Genomic DNA, 17,856 nt, shown 5'->3' with positions numbered 1-17,856 from the left:
CCCTCCTGCCTCCCCCTGTTTTCCCTCCTCTAATCCATGAAACTTTCTTTCTTCTATATTTACATAAGGGTGAAATTCCCTTTGGTACTTTTATGTATCACTTGGGTCTTTATAGTTTGCAAAGTTTGCAATTTTCAGGAGAGGAAAGAAACTCAGAAGCTCCTATGGCTTGCTCAAGTCTCAGGGTCTGCTGTCAAGTGGCAGAGCTGGGATTTAAGCCACTCCTCTGACTGGACAGGCTCCTCTGGAGGTATATGTCAGTGGCAACCAGCCCCTCTTCTGGCATCTCCCAATGATGATTTCTTCCCTATGTCACCTGTCCCTTCTGCCTCTCTTTCTCAGGCATAGGGCTTCTCTCTGATAATGCACTGGGGGCTCCTTGGGGTGGAGGTTGTGCCTCTGGAAGACTGGAGGAGCATGGCTTGAATCCCAGCACTCTGATTGACAGTGTGCACCTGTGCCTCAATTTCCTTATCTGAGGAAAATGATTTACATGGATGAAGACAATTCCCTATCTGAAACCCCAGTGGCCAAAGTGCCTTAGAATTCAAAAGATTTTAGAATCTTATCAGTGTGTATATTTCATTAGGTGACTTGCCCCACTTCTCTGAGTCTGGGGCAACATAATATTTTATATTACAATACAATTTCTGTAGTGATCTATTTGCATATCACATTGAATGGGAGAAACTCTAAATGGCTTTTCTTTTTGGTTCAGAGAAGGTTTATTTGCAGCCCATTAATTTGCTATAAGGTTTTGAAATACATGCAGTTTCAGTACTTTTTAGATTTCTAAATTGAGGGTAAGGGTTTGAGGACTGGGCAAGTAACCCCTAGATAGTCTTGGAGTGTGGTTAGTGCATGACAAATCCAACTGCCATAATGCTCTCAGCATCCAGTGTCCAGTGCTCAGGCATTGTTTGCTGAATGTGCATCTTCCCATCCCCATATAGGGCCCTGTACAGTTCCTCCCCCAGCCCCCAGTGGCCAACATTTAGTCCTGTCCTGCATGTTCTGGGCCTGATCCCTGCTGTCTATGTACTTGCTCCCATTGTGCAGGGCAGGTGAAACCGTGTGCAGAACTGCCTCTTCCCCAGACTGTTTCCCCCATCCTTCACTATCTGAGAATGCACAAACCCATAGGCATCAAGGAAAGTGTCCCAGGGCTGTCCTATTTCCTAACATTCGTGCCCATGGTGCCTATTGGTGGCCTCAATCTCCAGATCAATTCACAACTTCACCTACATGACCCCTATGGGCATCTTGATTTGATGCCCTGGCTAGGGTGCTATCATTACAGGGCAGATCCTCAACAGCGTGTCTCACCCTGCTAGAGATTTCTCAAGAATATCTGGGAGAATGGAGCCCTCTCTTCCTCCCTGGAGGAGGCAAAAAGTTCTAATGTCTTATTTTTTCTTCGCTTCAGCACCTTCCTTAGACCACAAGGCAGAGCTGTCTTCCCCTCCTGGAGATGCATATGAAGCTGCTTAGGAAATTCCTTCCCCAGGTCCCGCATCCCCACATCTACCTCTGAGGGCAGAGAGGTCCAGAAAAGCTAGAGATAAGCAGCCTACCTGGATGGCAATGGGGACAATCTTGTTGGCCAGGTTCTTATACAGCAGACAGATGGGCGCAGCCAGGAACTGGTGTGTGCAGGGGTCAGTTTTGTTGGCATCAATTCCATCCAGCAGCTCATAGTCCACAATGAAAATGTTCCCTTGCTGCAGGAGGCAGAGGAGTCCAAGTCACTATCAGCAGAGTTGAACCCAAGAGTCAGATTGGATTAGGGGTAGGAAATGATGGTCTTTGGGAGCCCTTTCTCTTCCCAGAAACTCGGTGGAGTTCACAATTTATATTTCTTTTGACCTCTAATTCAAAGGTTGATGCACATGGAGTATATTCACAGGTAAGGTAAAGGACTGGCAGCAGCTAATTATGCACTTGTTCTACCTGAAACCAGCTTGATCCTCATGAAAGTTGGTCAAAGAGCACCAAGAATGGCAGTTTAATAGAAAGAAGTAAAAGTTTAGATAAAATAGATGAGAGAAGTCATATACCAAAAAGTGGCACATAAAGTTTAAAACTGGGCAGAGTAGCCATTGTGGGAGCCCCCCCACACACAACTTGCCACCCATCTCCCGCCCGCCTCCCTGCCCCGCAAGGGTCCCCCTAGAGAGGGAGAAGTAGGTAGGGAATGGAAAAAAGGGGTTGATGCGGTGGGAGGGTCTGCAGGGTTGACATGTTTTGTGACATCCTGGTCTGAGGTTGGTGACATGGTGAGTACTTGGTGGAAATTCATAGGGCTTCCTGACTCCAGATGCAGTTCTGAACACACCCCAGTACAAAACTAGCGCGCCTGAAATCTGGGTGGTGGACAGCCGTTCTGCACCAGGAGTCCTCTAGAGGGAGCCAGACGACAGCGCGGAGGCCAGGTGCAACGCGTTGTTGTCCACTCCGGTTGCAAGGCAGAGTTCAGCTGGCGGCAAGGGCGTTGCAGGTGGGAAACGGTTCAGGGCCTGAGACGTATGGAGACATCAACAAAAGGCCACCGCCGGCTCTGGTGGCTTGGCGGATCCACAGCTCAGCCGCCTAAGAAGCTGCGCCGACTGCGCATGCACCTAACACCCAGGCTGTGGTACCTTAAGTAGGCACCAGAAGGCGCCGCAGAGCCCGCCACTTCCATTGCCGCTGCCCTCCTTTTCTTGTCTGGGCACCCCAGCCTAGTATTCGCAAAATGGGGAGGGCTGGTTTTGGAGGTCGTCTTCCAGGACCATCCGGACATCTCATCAAGGAGTTGGGCCCAAGGAACTGTGGGGAGCAGGGCTGGCTGGGTTATCAGGACGGGCTGGACACTTTAATGACGACTGCCCAGAAGGAATAGTTGCAAATAAAACCTTGAGACAGATAACCCAATATGATACCCAAAGGGAGGTCCCAGGAACTCAGGTCTGGGAACCAGCAGGCCTGGAATCTAGGACATTTCTGTTAACCCCAGACATCCTTTTGGAAAACAAGGCCCATCTCAGTTCTGAAAGAAACACCAGGATTTTTCCAGAGACATAGATATTCTGGCCTCCCTAAGTTCTGAGTCCTCTTTTGGTCAGCAAATTCCATTTTGCTGGCAGTGGTGATTGACTCAGGGGATTAGCTCAGGATTCAAGCTTGGACATTGGGACTGTTGGGAAAGGGGGTCTTTGTGGGTGAGGTTGGGAGGGGTATATGTACTAAATTGGAAGAAGCCAAGTCTGAAGCTATGATCATTTTTAATCCAGCTAAGGAGACCATTCTAAGAAAAAACTCCACCAGAGGCAGAGAGTTGAAAAACGTACATCATCTGAGCATGGTCCAGCTATGCCTGAGCCCATTAGCTCGGCTTTAAGCCAATACAATTCTTGGAAAAAAACAGATTGAGTTGATTTTGGGGACTGATATGAAGTCCAAAAATTAATGCAATCATGAAGAATAATGAATTGAAACCAACAGCAGGAATACACACAAACACATACACACATTATTATCAGAAAACCAACCAAAACAAAAACCCCAACAACAGGATAGTATTTCTATTTATGTTCCAAAAATAAATTTCATGGAAGATTCTTAAAAAGAAAGAATTCAGGAGTTTTCATAGTTCATAAGCTTACCATAGATCATTAAGAGTCTGTCAAAGAAAGGTGGCGTGAATGTGGGAATTAACAATTGTGTTGCTGTGTGGAAGATGAGGACAGGGTAAAAAACAGAGGAGTGAGTATACATAAGAGTCTAGTCGCTGGTGGCTATTAGATTATTGTCTCATAATCCAAAACACAGCTGAGTGACCAGCTCAAAGGAAAGATGTTGTGTAACCACCTGACCTGGAGGCAGCAGTGGGAGGCTGTGACTTTATTTGGCAGGTCACAAAGTGTCTCTTCTTGAGTGGCCAGGGGCCACAATGGCTGCTCAATCCGTTTCAATTTTAGGATTTTCTGACTTTTAGAGATGTATGACTTTCTGATTTAAGGTGTGAGAACTATAGCCTGAGTCAACATTACCACATCTGGCAATTAAATCTACAGAGAAGTAATGTGCTGGTGTATGTGATGGGTTGTGTGTTGTTATTGTTGTTCATATGACCAGGTAAATGAGACAGTCAGCACCACCATAGGAACAAAGGAAAAATACACTCCTAGACTTTGGCTTATGACAACCAATAAAAGATCCAAACTTAACCCACAGTTTGTCAGTTTCCAAGCAAGCCTCATTTATCCACCCTCAAACAGTACCAGGTGCATCGTTAGAGCCAGGTGCTTTCACCAAACTCATCTTTATCACAGGGCAGAGATGGTTGAGTTGAAGCACCATCACAGGTCACACCTAAATCCCATTAATGTCCTATTCTTCAGCCCACTCCTGCAAGCAGACATTAAAATCAGCTCCCTTCTTTTGTTCCAGGGAACAGCCTGACACTTTCTTATTAAAGTTGTGTCTCCCTTCTCAAGCAGAAGCCCTGTAAAGGCTTTGCCTATTTGTACTTGTGTGACTCAATCTTGTTTTTATCATCATTGTATCAAAGTTCTCAGAGTCCAGCATTAGTGATGTCTGGGGCTCAAGCAAATCCAGGAGGAGAGGGCTGGAACTGTTTGCACTGGGGCCAGGGCCCTGCCCAGGGACTTTGGCAGGGTAGGTGGCCCTCCAGAGTAAGGTGGGCAGGATATTGGGGATGAAAGGTTTGTTTGTCTAGATCTTCAAAGTGAGACAGGCACACAGACAGGGTAACCACAAGCAGCAAAGGCCAAATGGACAGCTGGGGACAGGTAGCAGGGGCTGGTGGTAGGAAACCCCAGTGTGCCAGAAAGAGGCAAAGGATGAGATGTTGAGACCAGCAACCCACCTCATACAAGATGCCTGATGCTAAATTCCACCAGATTCAGGTGGAGTGGTTTGAAACCTTTCTGTCTCAAGACTATGTCAGCCTCTTAGAGCCTAAGGTGGGGGACTGAGCCTTCACCTCCTCTCCTGAGGACCTGGAGAAGACTGGGGAAGGATGAGGCAGGAGCAGATGGCACTAAAATTTCTAATTAGAACATAAAGAATTATTTCAACCCCCACCTTGTTCTTAAACACAACATGCTTCTTTCTCCAGTTTTTTTTCACTTTGCAAGGTGGGTGATCATTTGAGTAAAAACATCTGTCACAATGCTTGGCCTAGCAAAGGCCCCTAGTCAGTGGTAGGTTTTGTAATTATTGGTATCAAAGTTGACAATATACTCCCAAATGTGAGCACCCTGGAGAAACATCACCTTCGATTCCTCTTTTGATCTTACACAAAACAGTTAGCACAATGGCCAGGACTCTCATTAGCGCTGCTGCCAGGAAAAGGAAGAAGCCATTGGCTGACCAGACAGGTCTGGAGATTATGGTCTGGGTACCAGTGAGCACTGGTCAGCAGGAAGTGACTTCTGCCTGACAAAGTGTGGCCTTGACAGCCTGTCCCTACCTGCACCTCCTGCTCCAAGCTGAGCTGCCGCTCTAAGCTGCACTCCACCATCTCTGTGGTCACTGGGAGCTTCTCAGGCAGCTCCGAGCAGCGCCTGATGAGCACAGGGTTGCATCCATTTAGAAACTGGTAGCCAAACATGAGGTCTTCTTGCCAGTGTTTCATGACCCGTTCTGGGAAGAGAAATGAGGCCCAACATGAGCCTTGAGCAGAAGGCAGCGAGGGCTGTGGTTCTCATGACCCTGTCCCAGAGCAGAGTATCTGCTGGGTCCCCTCTCCTGGGTACGACTGAACAGCCTGTTGGCCACAGGCATCACTAGCCACACCCAACTGTATGCCTCTGCCAGCCACTGGGTCAGACTATGATGCCATCCTGTCTTCCCTGAGCTGGTTCTTACTGTGGCTCACACTCCTCCCAGAATACCCACCCCTCTCTAAAGAACTCGGGTCCTTCAGCCCATCATGGAGGGGGATGAGGGGAGTAGAGGGTAGTCCTGGGGTGGTGTTAACCAAAGTGCTGATTTCAACTGTTCTTTATCCAACCACTCCTTAACTTGCTGTGACTGTTTCCTTCCCATGTCATTATTGCCAATTACTAAGACCACTGTTCCAACAAAACGCATCTTGGTTCAAAGGACCTAACTTCACTCTTTTTTTTTTTTTCTCCTTCCTTCTAGCTTTGCTTTTATGTAAATGCTTAAAAAAACAAAGCTAAGTCTTGACTTCATTGAGTCCAGAAGCACCATGAATTATTGATTTCTGTAAAGAAAAAGTTATATATCAGATAAAGAAAAATATCATTTTTTTGAGACTTTTGATGACAAAATGAGGTTGAGGGTATAGGAGCTTGAATGTTTAAGCAGGAGTATGGGTAACCACAAATTAGGCAAGTGGTGTAGGACAAAGCAGGTGGCTAGCCCGGGTGATTGGTGGCAAGTCCCCTTGACCTGCTGAGCTACGACCTTTGCTAACTTCCTGGTACATCTTGAACAGAAAAACAGCATCCCCCTCCCCAGTACTGCAAAATCCCCAAAGGCACACTCACCAGAAATAGTGTTGCTGATCTTGACAAAGATTTTCTCGAAGTCAGCAAAGTCACTCCAGGATGACTGGAACATGTGCATGAAACGGTTGATGAACAAATTCTCCATTCTGCAGACCAGGAGACAGGTCACCCTCACACATGCCACTGCACATCCCTTTCAGGATCCTTATGATACTCCCGAGCAGCTCGCAGCAGCAGGTTATGGTTTTGTGGAACCAGAACAGAAACTGGCCCCTAGACCTGATAATCTTCCTACTATACCTCACCTATAGAAGAGACCAGGCCAGTTCCCTCCAGAACAGCCTAGTGCCTTACATCTCATCCATGAATATGTTCATGCATTCATTCATCAGGCATTTGCTGCTCCCAACTCAGTGAGTCAGTTCCCGAGCAAGTTTTCAGGGACAAAATGTTCTACCTTCTATGCAGCTACTCAATCTAACAGTCTGGATTTGGAGGGATGAGTTCAATTGAGATGATCCTTATTTACCTTCTGCCTAACACTGGCTCTGTGCATGGTACTGAGAAGGATACAAGTTCAAATGCTCAATACACAAGACAATAAAATAAACCCAAGACAAGAGCTTACTAAACTCAAAATGCAAATTTTAGGTAAAAGAAGGGAGATGTGAGTGGCCAGAGCAATCCAAGAGGCATTAGTGAGGAGGCAGTGTGTGGAATGCATCCAGAAAGGTGAAGAAGAAGAAAAAATCTTCCCTGCCTTCCTGTATGACCTAAGCAGGGTGCAGGACTGAGCCTTGGAGTTGTATGCTTCTCACTGTGACACACTCTGCCTCAGTTTATCACTCTGGCACACACAGCTGAGAGTAGTGAGGGCTTTCTTCAGAATGATTCTGGCTGCCTCTCAGGGGTCAAGACTCTCTACCTGCTTTGTCCTTTACTTGAAGGGTTCCCCCTGCCTGGAATGGTCTGCATTTCTCTTTCTTCTCTACTATGGACTGAACTGTGCCCTTCCTCTTCCTTTGTTGAGCCCCTAACTCTCAGTTTGATAGTATTAAGAGATAAGTACATATTCACAAGACTGGGGGTCTTAATTAGAATAAAAAATATTCCATGCTTGTATAATTATATCAAAACGGTCTCTACTGTCATGTGTAACTAAAACAAACGATAAAATAATTTTAAAAAGCGATGAGTGAGACCTTAGGGAGGTAATTACATTTGGATGGGGTCCTTATAGAAGATTAGTACCCTTATAAAAGGACACACCTTGCTGGCTTTCTCTCTCCCTCATCCATACCATGTGAAGGTTATTATCTGTAAGCCAGAAAGCGAGCCTTTGACAGAACCCATGTCTGTTGGCATCTTCATTTTAGACTTCCAGCCTCTGGAATTGTGAGTGCCATGCTCTCTCCCCTGTGCTAAGCAGCACTCCTCACAGTTTAGCTGCAAACTCAAGACCATGAATATTTGCCTTAGGCACCCCAAGGGCGAGGACATGTCTGCATTGCTCAGCACAGATCCCATGCCTTCCGCATGCAGAGGGGCTCAGGGACCATTGCCTCATAAACTGAAAGGTGCCCTAGATGCCTGGTGGAGGGAGCCATGCAGTGTAGCTCTCCTAGTGGGTTTTCCTACTCACTACCCTCTGTGGGTGATGGGTAGAGCCAAGTCCATCCAGAGCAGCAGCCCTGAGCACCAAGAGCCCAGCACCATGCTTGGACTCAGCCCTTAGGTAGTAATTTCTCTAGGGCTGAGCTATCAACATATAAGGTGTTTTTTGTCAGAGGCAAGGTTAGGAGTCTAGCAGCCTCCTTGAGCCTCCTAACCCAGCAAAACCCAAGAACTGAGGTTGGAGTATTCTGTCCAGAGTGAACCTGGTTGATGGGATAGAAGATTCAGGGATGTCAAGCTCTGCTTTCCCAGGGGAGATAACCTATGGACATGCAAGAGGCAGTTTCAAAACCACTGAAGGAAGGAGCCCTATGGACCAGCAGGGGATGCTAGGGACTCTCCTGGCCTTACTAGACCCAGGAAAGTCATGTGAGGGCCTTTTGAATTGTTCTACAGTTCAGCAAATGTTCTGCTCCTTTGTACTGGTCATTCTGTCCCCTAGGAGGGGATCCTTGGGCTACTCAGGAGAGGTTCACAGGATCATGAAGGCTGGAGACCTTTGTGAGAGTCAGTTTATGTAGAGGATGTGTTGGTGCACATTGCTGGAGCACAGCCCGGGTAGTGGCTGGCTTTGTGGTGACTGCACACAGTAGATATTCAGCACTTGGTGCTGTAGAAAGATGCTCTCCTTGTCTTTTCCTTGCCCTTCCCTTGTGGAGAGCAGATATTTTCTACCCATGATTGTCCTACTGCTCAGGGAAGACTCCTGCAGACTCATCAGCACTATGGTGATACAGTCAGGATCAAAGAATGCCCCAGCTCAGCTCCTCTCAGCCTCACTATCTCCTTCCTCATCCACAATTAGTCAGTCAGTGCCTTGGGCAGAACCCCTTGTGAAGCTAGAGGAGTATACCCCCACTGTGGCATCTGGAATCAGTCTGGATATGGAAAGGAAGGGAGAGGCTGGAAGGGAGAGGCTTTTGGAGGCTCCTAAGATCCTGTCGGGGCTCAAGGATGGCTCAGCACTAGATGGTTCCCAGGAATAAGGTCCTATGCCTGGAGGGAAGGTGTGGGGAACTGTGAGTCATGTCTCCCCAGCTGGGTCTTTTTGACCTCAAAACAGAAGGTCAGCACTGAAACAGGGAGGGGTGTGGCAGTAATCAGAGGAAGTCACATATTCAGAAGAAGTGGGGTTGAGAGGAAAAACATTTACATATATCCTAGAGGCAAAATATTTCTATATGGTCATAAACACTGGAATTTGGGGAACTTTAAAGACATGTCTATGTAGAAAAGAAAACCCACATCCCAGATGTGGCTTCTGGCTTGTTCAAGGTCACATAGATAGGTAAGGACATAGCAGGTAAAGGCATAGCCAGATAATAACGGTGGCAGGAAATGACACCACAAGGTAGTGACAGAGCCAGAGGAAGATGTGGATTCATACAGATAAAACCAGACAGGAACCCAGACTGACTCCATGGCTTTCTCCTATGCTGAGCTGCTGGCCTGGGCTGGACACCAGCTGTTGGTGCCAAGAGAGGCAGGAACTCTTGCCTCCTCTGCTTCTCCCTGCTCCTTTGCTCCTAACAGCTTCTCCATTTTTCATTTTAGTTTTGCTGTTTGGGGTGGGGGACAAAGCTTACAGAGGAGAGCTGGCCTCCTTCCAGGCACAGCAGGTGGCTTAGAGGAAACAGTGCAGCTACCCAGAAGTAGGGAGGAAACCAAACTGTTCAGAGCCAGTGGCTCATTGGGGAAGGCCTCCTGGGTGACCTCAGCCACAAGTTTCAGTCTTCTACCATGGAGACTAGTTAATCGTGGACAGAGAAGTACTTCCAAAGCATGATCTATGGGGGACAAGGGCTCTGGATATATGCTTTCCAGCATACTATCCTCGGGATCCATAAATGCTGAGTGGATTTTCCTTTCAATTCACAAGGGGCTGCATCAGAGGGTCTCAGACTCTACAACACCCCTACCATGTGCTGAGGGTCTGAACACAAGAATCCTTCATGGGGCTGGTAGTATCCCCAGGCCCAGGAGAGAGGGCAGCTGAGGGGTACAGATCAGCACAGAACATAAGGGCATGGTCTAAAATTCCAGCCCAAGTACTTCCTAGCCACACAGGCTTGACAAGTCCCTTACCTTCATAGTGCCTTAGTTATCTCATCTCTGAAAAGGACCTAAAGATAGACACTGTCTCACAGGGCTGCCATGATGTACAAAAGCATTGCTAGGTAAAGAGTTTAACAGATATCAGTGACTAGTACCATGGTTATCACTTGTTCATATTAATGTCTACAGCCTGGGCGGGTCCTTGTGTTCTAGGGGAACTGTTCTCAAAGTTGGTCTACAGCCAGCAAGTGGTTCTTTCCCTTCCCCTTGTCCCTCTATTTAATTTCTTTGACCCTTTTCTTTCCTTTCCCTGCAATAAACTTTTCATAGAAAAATAACCTTTACCCTTCTGTTATCTGTCCCTGGTGCTAACACTTCAAAGTGGCCACAGCCAAAGGACCCTAATCATCTCTGATCTCCTCTGATCTCTGGAAACTTCTGACAAGTGATCTGTCCTTTCTTGATTCTAAATGTCTGCCCCTCAGTGTCCGTCCCTTGGACCTTGCCCCTGTTTCCAACCCCCATGATCATGCTGCCCAGGTACAGGAGATACTCCTTGTCCATCTCCTGCCTTGGCAGGCTTAGCCCCACTTCCCTGCGCAAACATCTACCCTGCTCCTCCTGGGTTTGTTTGTTTATTTATTTATTTATTTATTTATTTATTTATTTAGTCTGATTCCCTCACTCTAGTCTACGTATCCAACAGGAAGACAGGATCAAGAACTTAGTCTTCTTTGCTGTCCTGCTCCACCCACCCAGGATATGAATCATTCTTTTGTCCAATGTATCTACCCATTGGTCGTTTTGTAGCCATCTCATCTCAGATAGCTGATCAGTTATCAGATTGACTGTGGTGGTATCACAGTGATTGTGGTCAAGTAACCCTTATTTTAGTTAATAAGGGCCCCAAAGTGCAAAAAGAATGATGCATTTAAGTGACAAGATAAAAGTTCATCATAAGTGTGTATGCTAAGAAGAAAACACAGTGTGTATATGGTTCAGTACTGTCCGCAGTTTCAGGTTTCTACTGGGGCTCTTGGAACATATCCTCCACATATAATGGGGGGCCACCATGGCAAGAGAGGCACTGCTGAAGAATTTTCAATGTTTAGGGGTAGCATTAGTGAAGTTAAGGAACTAACACTCTAAGAGTACTTCGGTGGCATGGGGCCATCTGGTTTTTGAGGTGGGGTGGCAATAATAGGGTAGGGGGTCTTCTTCTCATGCAAAACTCATAGCTCTGCTTTCCAGAGTTATGTGAATGAGTTTCCTCAGCCACCCTCCTTTCCATCCCTTTGTGGTCACTTCTCATGCCCCAGCCTCTGTGCTTTCCCTCTGCCCCATATTGGCTCTGAATTTTACTTCCCCACTAAAAATCTGCTCCCTCTATGGTGCTCTGTCTCTATTCCCCAGGCTGTTGCCCTTCTGAATCCTCCCTCTTCTCAAAGGACTCCTCCATTCTCCCCTTTTGAGCAGCTGCCACATAGTTGTCCCTCAATATCTGTGGAAATTGGTTCCAGGATCCAGGACCTGGTGGTCTGTAGATGCTTAAGTGCATTATATAAAATGACTTGGTAATTTGCAAATAACCTATGCATACCCAAGAGCACAGCCCCACAAGCAAAAAGGCGAGGAAATGGTGGCTCAGGCAGAATGGATCCTGGTCTTCAATGCTCCTTGAGTTGAGATCCCCTAACAATTGCCTGGTGGTTGCAGGTTTTGTTGAGAAGCCTGTCTGAATGGCCACACCAAAGGCCAAGCACGGTGTTTGCAATACTAATACTTTAAATCATCCCAAAATTATTTACAATAATGGATATACTGTCAATGCTATTGAAACAGGCATTGTTCTGTATTGTTAAGGGACCAGAAGAAAAAGCTTAGTTTTATAGTTTATTTTTGGGAAAAATTTCAATTTGCATGTAGTTAGGAATAGGAGGATCAGTTGTATATAACTGTCCTCCTTGAACAAGCAGCAGATGGCTGCCTAGGGACTGTGGGCAGGAGCAGTGGGATTGTTGCTTTCAGACCACATTCCTCTCCTCCCTTCCAAACCTCTGCCTGGTCTTGGCCTCACTCCCCTGTCCCTCACAGGGCTGCCATCTACTGCTATGGCCTTCAAGCTGGCTGCACCCTCTCGGCTTATCTTTTTTAATGACCAAGCTTATCCTTTTTAATGATAACAAGCCCAATGTCTTCAGTTCTCTCCTTAGCATATTCCCACTGTGAGCCAAACTCTTACTAGACCCTACACCACATCCTCCATCTGCGCTGATCCCTGGCCTCTGTGTTCATGGGGCCTCTTCCCCACCTGGGCTTCCCTGGCCCATAAAGACTGTCAAGGTCAAGCTTCTACAATGCAGCTCTAACTCCATCACTGCTTCTTCCAAACACTCACATGTCTCCCAATTTCCCTGGATGCAGAAAATTCAGAGTACTGATGGCAAACATGACGACTGCAGCTTGTGGTGGTGCACTGGATGCTGCCTTCCTGGGAAGATAGCTGTGGTGTGGGTTGGGTGCCTTATGGCCCCTGAACAAGGATGCTTCACACACGGCCCTTTAAGGAACTGTCCTCCACCAGTCACATCTGTTGCAAATTGCACAGAGGGTATATGGTTGAGCTTCTCAGTCACCATTCTCCGGTCTCATGCACATTCTGTACTGTCTGCTCTATCAAGAAGGAAGCTCTCTTTCTCAATTTCCTTTAAAGAGGCCATTCCCTTATCAGCCTCACCAGTCCTGCAATTGAGTTCCATGCTTCAAACAGTGAGTGCATAGATGATAAACGCACGGGCTGTTCCTCCCTTAAAGCCACCAGGAAGTTTCACAACCCACTGGGTTCCCCAGCAGGCCTGACCTGGCCACAACACACCTTTGTCAGTGGTGCTGTCCCCATCACAACATCCTGTCCTGTTGTCAGACCCCCATGTGTGTCTTCTTGGCCTGCCACAAAGCCAGACCAAATGTCCCTTGGCTTCGAAGCACTCCTGGGTCCTATCATTAAGAGAATGCCCAGGTGGAGAGTCTCTTTATGTACTTCTGTCTGAGGGTGTACCTGCTCAATGGCCAGGTGGTGCTGGAGGAGCACCCAGTGGGTCTCACTCCATTATTAAGAATAGGTGAAGACTAGCACTGTCTTTAGGGGTACCCTTCAATGAATCAGCTCGGATGGCTTACATGGCCCCAATTCAGTTTCATGATCCTGAGTAGGAGCTGGGTCTACTTTTCCAGAGGACAACATCTAGTCTCAGAGAAACTAGACAACATCCTAGGATTGCCGGCACCAGCCAGAGCCCCTCCCCATGTGCACTCGTAGAGTGGGTTCCTCTGAGTTACCTTTGCCTCCCTAAAATTCAGCCCACATGGCTCAGAGGAAGGTCCTCTTGTCTCTTGGATCGCATTGGACCCCAGACGGGTCCAATGTGCCAGCACAGAGTCAGTGCTCAATTGACTGTCCCAGCTGTGCTGTGTTAGGAGAAGCTGAAGGGCCTATCCCAGGGTTTCTTGACTTTTATTCCTGCCAAACAGTCCCTCATTCAAGAGGCTAAGTGACCAAGATGATGTGGAGCAGGATAGGCTGCAGCAGTACTGAAGGGATGGTGGCCAGTGTGGGCGGGGGTGTCAGTGCACAGGGGAGGAGACCTCACTAGGCCCAGGGACTGGCAGGAGCTTTCGGAGACGGGTCTGTTACCCATGTACTGGCAAAGAAGGGGGGAGGGTGTTTGTGGCAGAGGAAACAACATGGGAAAAGTTAGGGGACCACGAAGATGCCCTAGAGATAACTCTGGATTCGCGTGGCTGGAGCAGCCTGGGCAGGTGCGGAGGAGAAAAGCCTGGGGATGGCAGGTCCACTTGAATGGATCTTAAAACCTAGTAGACATACCTGGGATTTCACCTGAAATTGGGACAATCGCTGAAGGATTTCAGGGAGGAGAGTGAAAGAATTATATTTGCTTTTTTACAAGCAGCCCCCCAACAACTCATGAGCCATCCAAATGCTGTGGAAGCTTAGGGGAGCAGGTGGAAGGATATTCCCAAGAACACTGATACCAGGGAGAGATGATGAATCTTAGAGAGCAGGACCAGCTCCCTGAGACCCCAGCACATGGACTTGATCTTACATACAACTGGTTTATGAGGGTGGGTGAGGCCCATAGAAGCATCTAGGCCAGTGTTTTCAACTCTGGTTGCACACTTGAGTCACCCAGGAAAATTTAAATGATGCCCCAGCAGCAATGCAAAGACCACAGTTCAGTGGTCTATATGGGGAGGGGTGGAACAGCATGGAATCTACGATATTAAATGTAGTTGGGATTGAGAACCTCTGGTCTTGGCTGCTGTGAGCCATGAAGGAGATGCCTGAGGAGAGGTACCTGTATCTTGTGTGTGTGTCCTTTCTCCACAGTGAAGTCCTGGGAGGTAGCAATACTGACCCCTGAGTGGCCAGGTGGGTCACATTCAATTCATTTTGACAGAGTTGTCTGAGGACCTGTTCTGTGGCAGCTGCTGTGCCAGGCTCCCCGGATACAAAGATGACAATGACTTTAAGAATCACTGAGTAGACATAAGAAAGGCACTGCCGGGCCTTCACGCCACCTCCCTCTTTGCTTCCCTTCCTTTCTTTCATCCTCCACCCAGTGCCTAGACACTGTCCACCTTGATGTGGGCTTCGAGGAGATAAGATGTGGGTGGCAACTGCATGTTCCAAACAATAATGCCCACCCACAGTGAAAACACAGCAATGCTTGGTGCCTACAGTCCTCAGGTTACGACTGTGTTAGTACACACGCTGACCTGGGTTAGAAGTTATCTGTGGTAGGACACTGAGAATTCACTCTATGGACAGAATATAATCAAATGCTTTGAGTGCTGCTCATCCAACCCAAAGCCCCCATGAGGAAAAGAGTAAGGGTCCCATGCCCAACCCTGGCTTCCGAGGGGCCACCCAGCATACTTAAGTTCTCAGAAACTCACGCTTTGGAGTAGTTCAAGACAAAGTCCACTCCTTTCTCACTATCAAATTGGATATCCCGGGGCAGATCCTTATGGCATCTGGCGTCAATGCTCAAGGGGAAGCCAGGGTTCCACTCCATCCATCTAGTATGAGAAGGGAGAAAACTGGGTTAAATGCTAACCTTTGGTTTGGTCCCATCGGCTGGAGGCTGCCTGTGTTGTCTGCTATGTAAAGGTGGTGCCTGACATGCCCACTCTACTGACTCTGCATTGACTGAACCTGCATCCAGCAAGATACTGGGACTCCTTTCCGAAGTCCTGTGGCTCTGACCATAATAGGGAGAGATCTGAGACCGGCTTACAGCCAAGGAATAGTGAATGGAATAGATGTGCACAAGTACATCAAAAACAATGAAGGAAGCCTCAGGAGAACTCACAGTTTAGAGGCAACTTCAAACAACAATATTTCCCATAGCAGACGCCTGCCTTGCTGGTCACAGGACGCAGAAGTGGTTAAGGCTGCCAAGCCACAACCCACGTGGATGTTCAGTGTCCTCATAGCTTGGTCAGTGTGCACCCTTGGACTGTGTGCATGTTTTTCATGTGGTGGCCAAGGAAAATGAGACAGTTCTGATGCCTTCACACCAGGACTGCAAGGCAGTGAGAAAAATGGTGAGGACCCCAGGCACAGACTGTGGAGGGGCTGCTCTTTCCAATCTATGAGCCAACAGCAGGTTTAGAGATTATTATAATTAAAGTTATTCCCTCCCAAAGTGAACCATGCACTAAATCCAGTAAGAATTTTGAGATCTTGGTGCCCTTGAAACTATCTTTTAGCATTGGACACTAGTGTTTTACTTTCCCACTCTATTTTTCCTTTGTTTGTTTATTCACCAACCTGAACTGTGAAAACAAGATAAAAAAAATGGTGTTCATTTGTGGGGGGTAAGAATAATAAACTAGTATTTGTTTAAAAAACAAAATTCACTCTTTTTTTTTTTTTTTTTTTTTTTTGGTACCAGGGATTGAACGAAGGGGCACTTAACTGCTAAGCTACAACTCCAGGCTTTTATATTTTTTATTTGGGACAGGTTCTCCCTAAGTTGTTTAGGGCTTCACTACATTCACTACATTGCTGAGGCTGGCTTTCAATTTACAACAGGCATGTGCCACCATATCCAGTCAAAATTTACTTTCTGAGATTTCAGATTTTTTCATTTGAACTCCTGACTTTCCTTTTTAATCTCCTGAGGGAAAAACTTGAGAGCATTAAAAAGTCTAGGCTGAGGCAGGAGGATCATGAGTTCAAAGCCAGCTTCAGCAAAAGCAAGGTGCTAAGCAACTCAGTGAGACCCTGTCTCTAAATAAAATACAAAATAGGGCTTAGGGATGTTGCTCAGTTGTTAAGTGCCCCTGAGTTCAATCCCCAATATACCCCCCCCCACACACACACACACACAAAAAGCCTAAAGTACTTTTAATAAAATCTTCTGTTTTACTGTTATGAAACTCCTCATGTTTTTCATGGTATTCTGAGCCCACAGTCTCTCTCTAGGATCATAAGAAGTGACCAGGAACCAGACAGAGACCCTCCAACAACAAAGGCATTGTGGAAAGTGCTTTCTGTCACATGGTGCCTTGCATTTCTAACTGTTGGCCTACTTACATCGCATCATTCTAGTTTCTTAGATTTGATAACATTCTACGTCCTTAAATTTATTTTTTTAATGATTTGTATGCTGATGCTAGTAAGAGAAAAATGTGGACAAGCACACAAATAATTTCCTTTTGTTTTGGAAAATCATTCAAGGTATCACCAATATAAGTTAAAATTGAGCCAGTCATTTGGGAGTCCCACTGGTAGTAACTACTAATTAGATAATTATCATTAATCATGCCAATTTAAATTACTAATGACTTCCTCCTTTTCACTGGGTAGCTTATAAGCTCTAAGCAACATTAAGAGCTTATCGGACCTATATTTTTCAGTGATCCCCAAAATAACATACATGCCAGCAGACGACATTTACATTTTAAGTTGAGAGTTTACTTAGAAGAGAAGTTGGGAACATTTACTCAACAGACAAAACATTTTCTCTGCCTGTCCTTCCTCATTCTCCTTGGGATGCAGCACCAATGGGCAGAAATACCCTACCTTGGAAGGTTAAGAGACGATGGGGCCCAGCGTATAGAGACGGGACAGTTTGCTAGCAAGTTTGCTACTGTCCACCTGAAACCAAACCCCTATGCTCCTTCTCCTATGGCCTGAGACATCCTGACAGGCTGACCCACAGGAACCAAAGGCCTCACACTCAGACAAAAATAGGCAAAGAAAAAAATATACTTCACTAAGGAAGATCAAGAGGAACAACTAGGCAGAAGTAAGGAAGAAGCAGGAAAGACGTGTGTGTGTGTGTGTGTGTGTGTGTGTGTGTGTGTGTGTGGAGAGAGAGAGAGAGAGAGAGAGAGAAAGAGAGAATAATTTAAGGAGATGCAAATAGTACAATTCAATGTAAAAAGACTTTTCCAGACACAAATATGGTTTCTAAGTTAAGAATTTAATATGGAAATAGAAAAAGAGAATAGTCACTCTAAGTATGATCGGTCTCCTAGAAGACAAAATCAATTCATTCTAGAATTATTGAGCACCTCTTAGGGCAGGAAGTGTTACATGCACAAATAGAAGGAA

General features: G+C 46.6%; 1 protein-coding gene across 1 annotated transcript in view; it reads right to left on the bottom strand.

Moving 5' to 3' along the window:
• The window catches only part of ALOX5 (arachidonate 5-lipoxygenase), a 60,662-nt gene that overhangs the window by 10,096 nt on the left and 32,710 nt on the right, over positions 1-17,856 (bottom strand). The window contains exons 4-7 of the mRNA XM_081267018.1: positions 15,189-15,311; positions 6,522-6,628; positions 5,477-5,649; positions 1,575-1,721 (exon numbers count right to left, since the gene is read on the bottom strand). Of these exons, the coding sequence (XP_081123144.1) occupies positions 1,575-1,721; positions 5,477-5,649; positions 6,522-6,628; positions 15,189-15,311 (550 nt within the window). The remainder of the gene's footprint in view (positions 1-1,574; positions 1,722-5,476; positions 5,650-6,521; positions 6,629-15,188; positions 15,312-17,856) is intronic.

This window comes from Spermophilus citellus (assembly GCF_964194105.1).
Source record: "Spermophilus citellus genome assembly, chromosome: 15".
Taxonomy (NCBI): domain Eukaryota; kingdom Metazoa; phylum Chordata; class Mammalia; order Rodentia; family Sciuridae; genus Spermophilus; species Spermophilus citellus.
The sequence above is the reverse complement of the archived record's forward strand: the minus strand, read 5'-3'. Positions and strand labels throughout refer to the sequence as shown.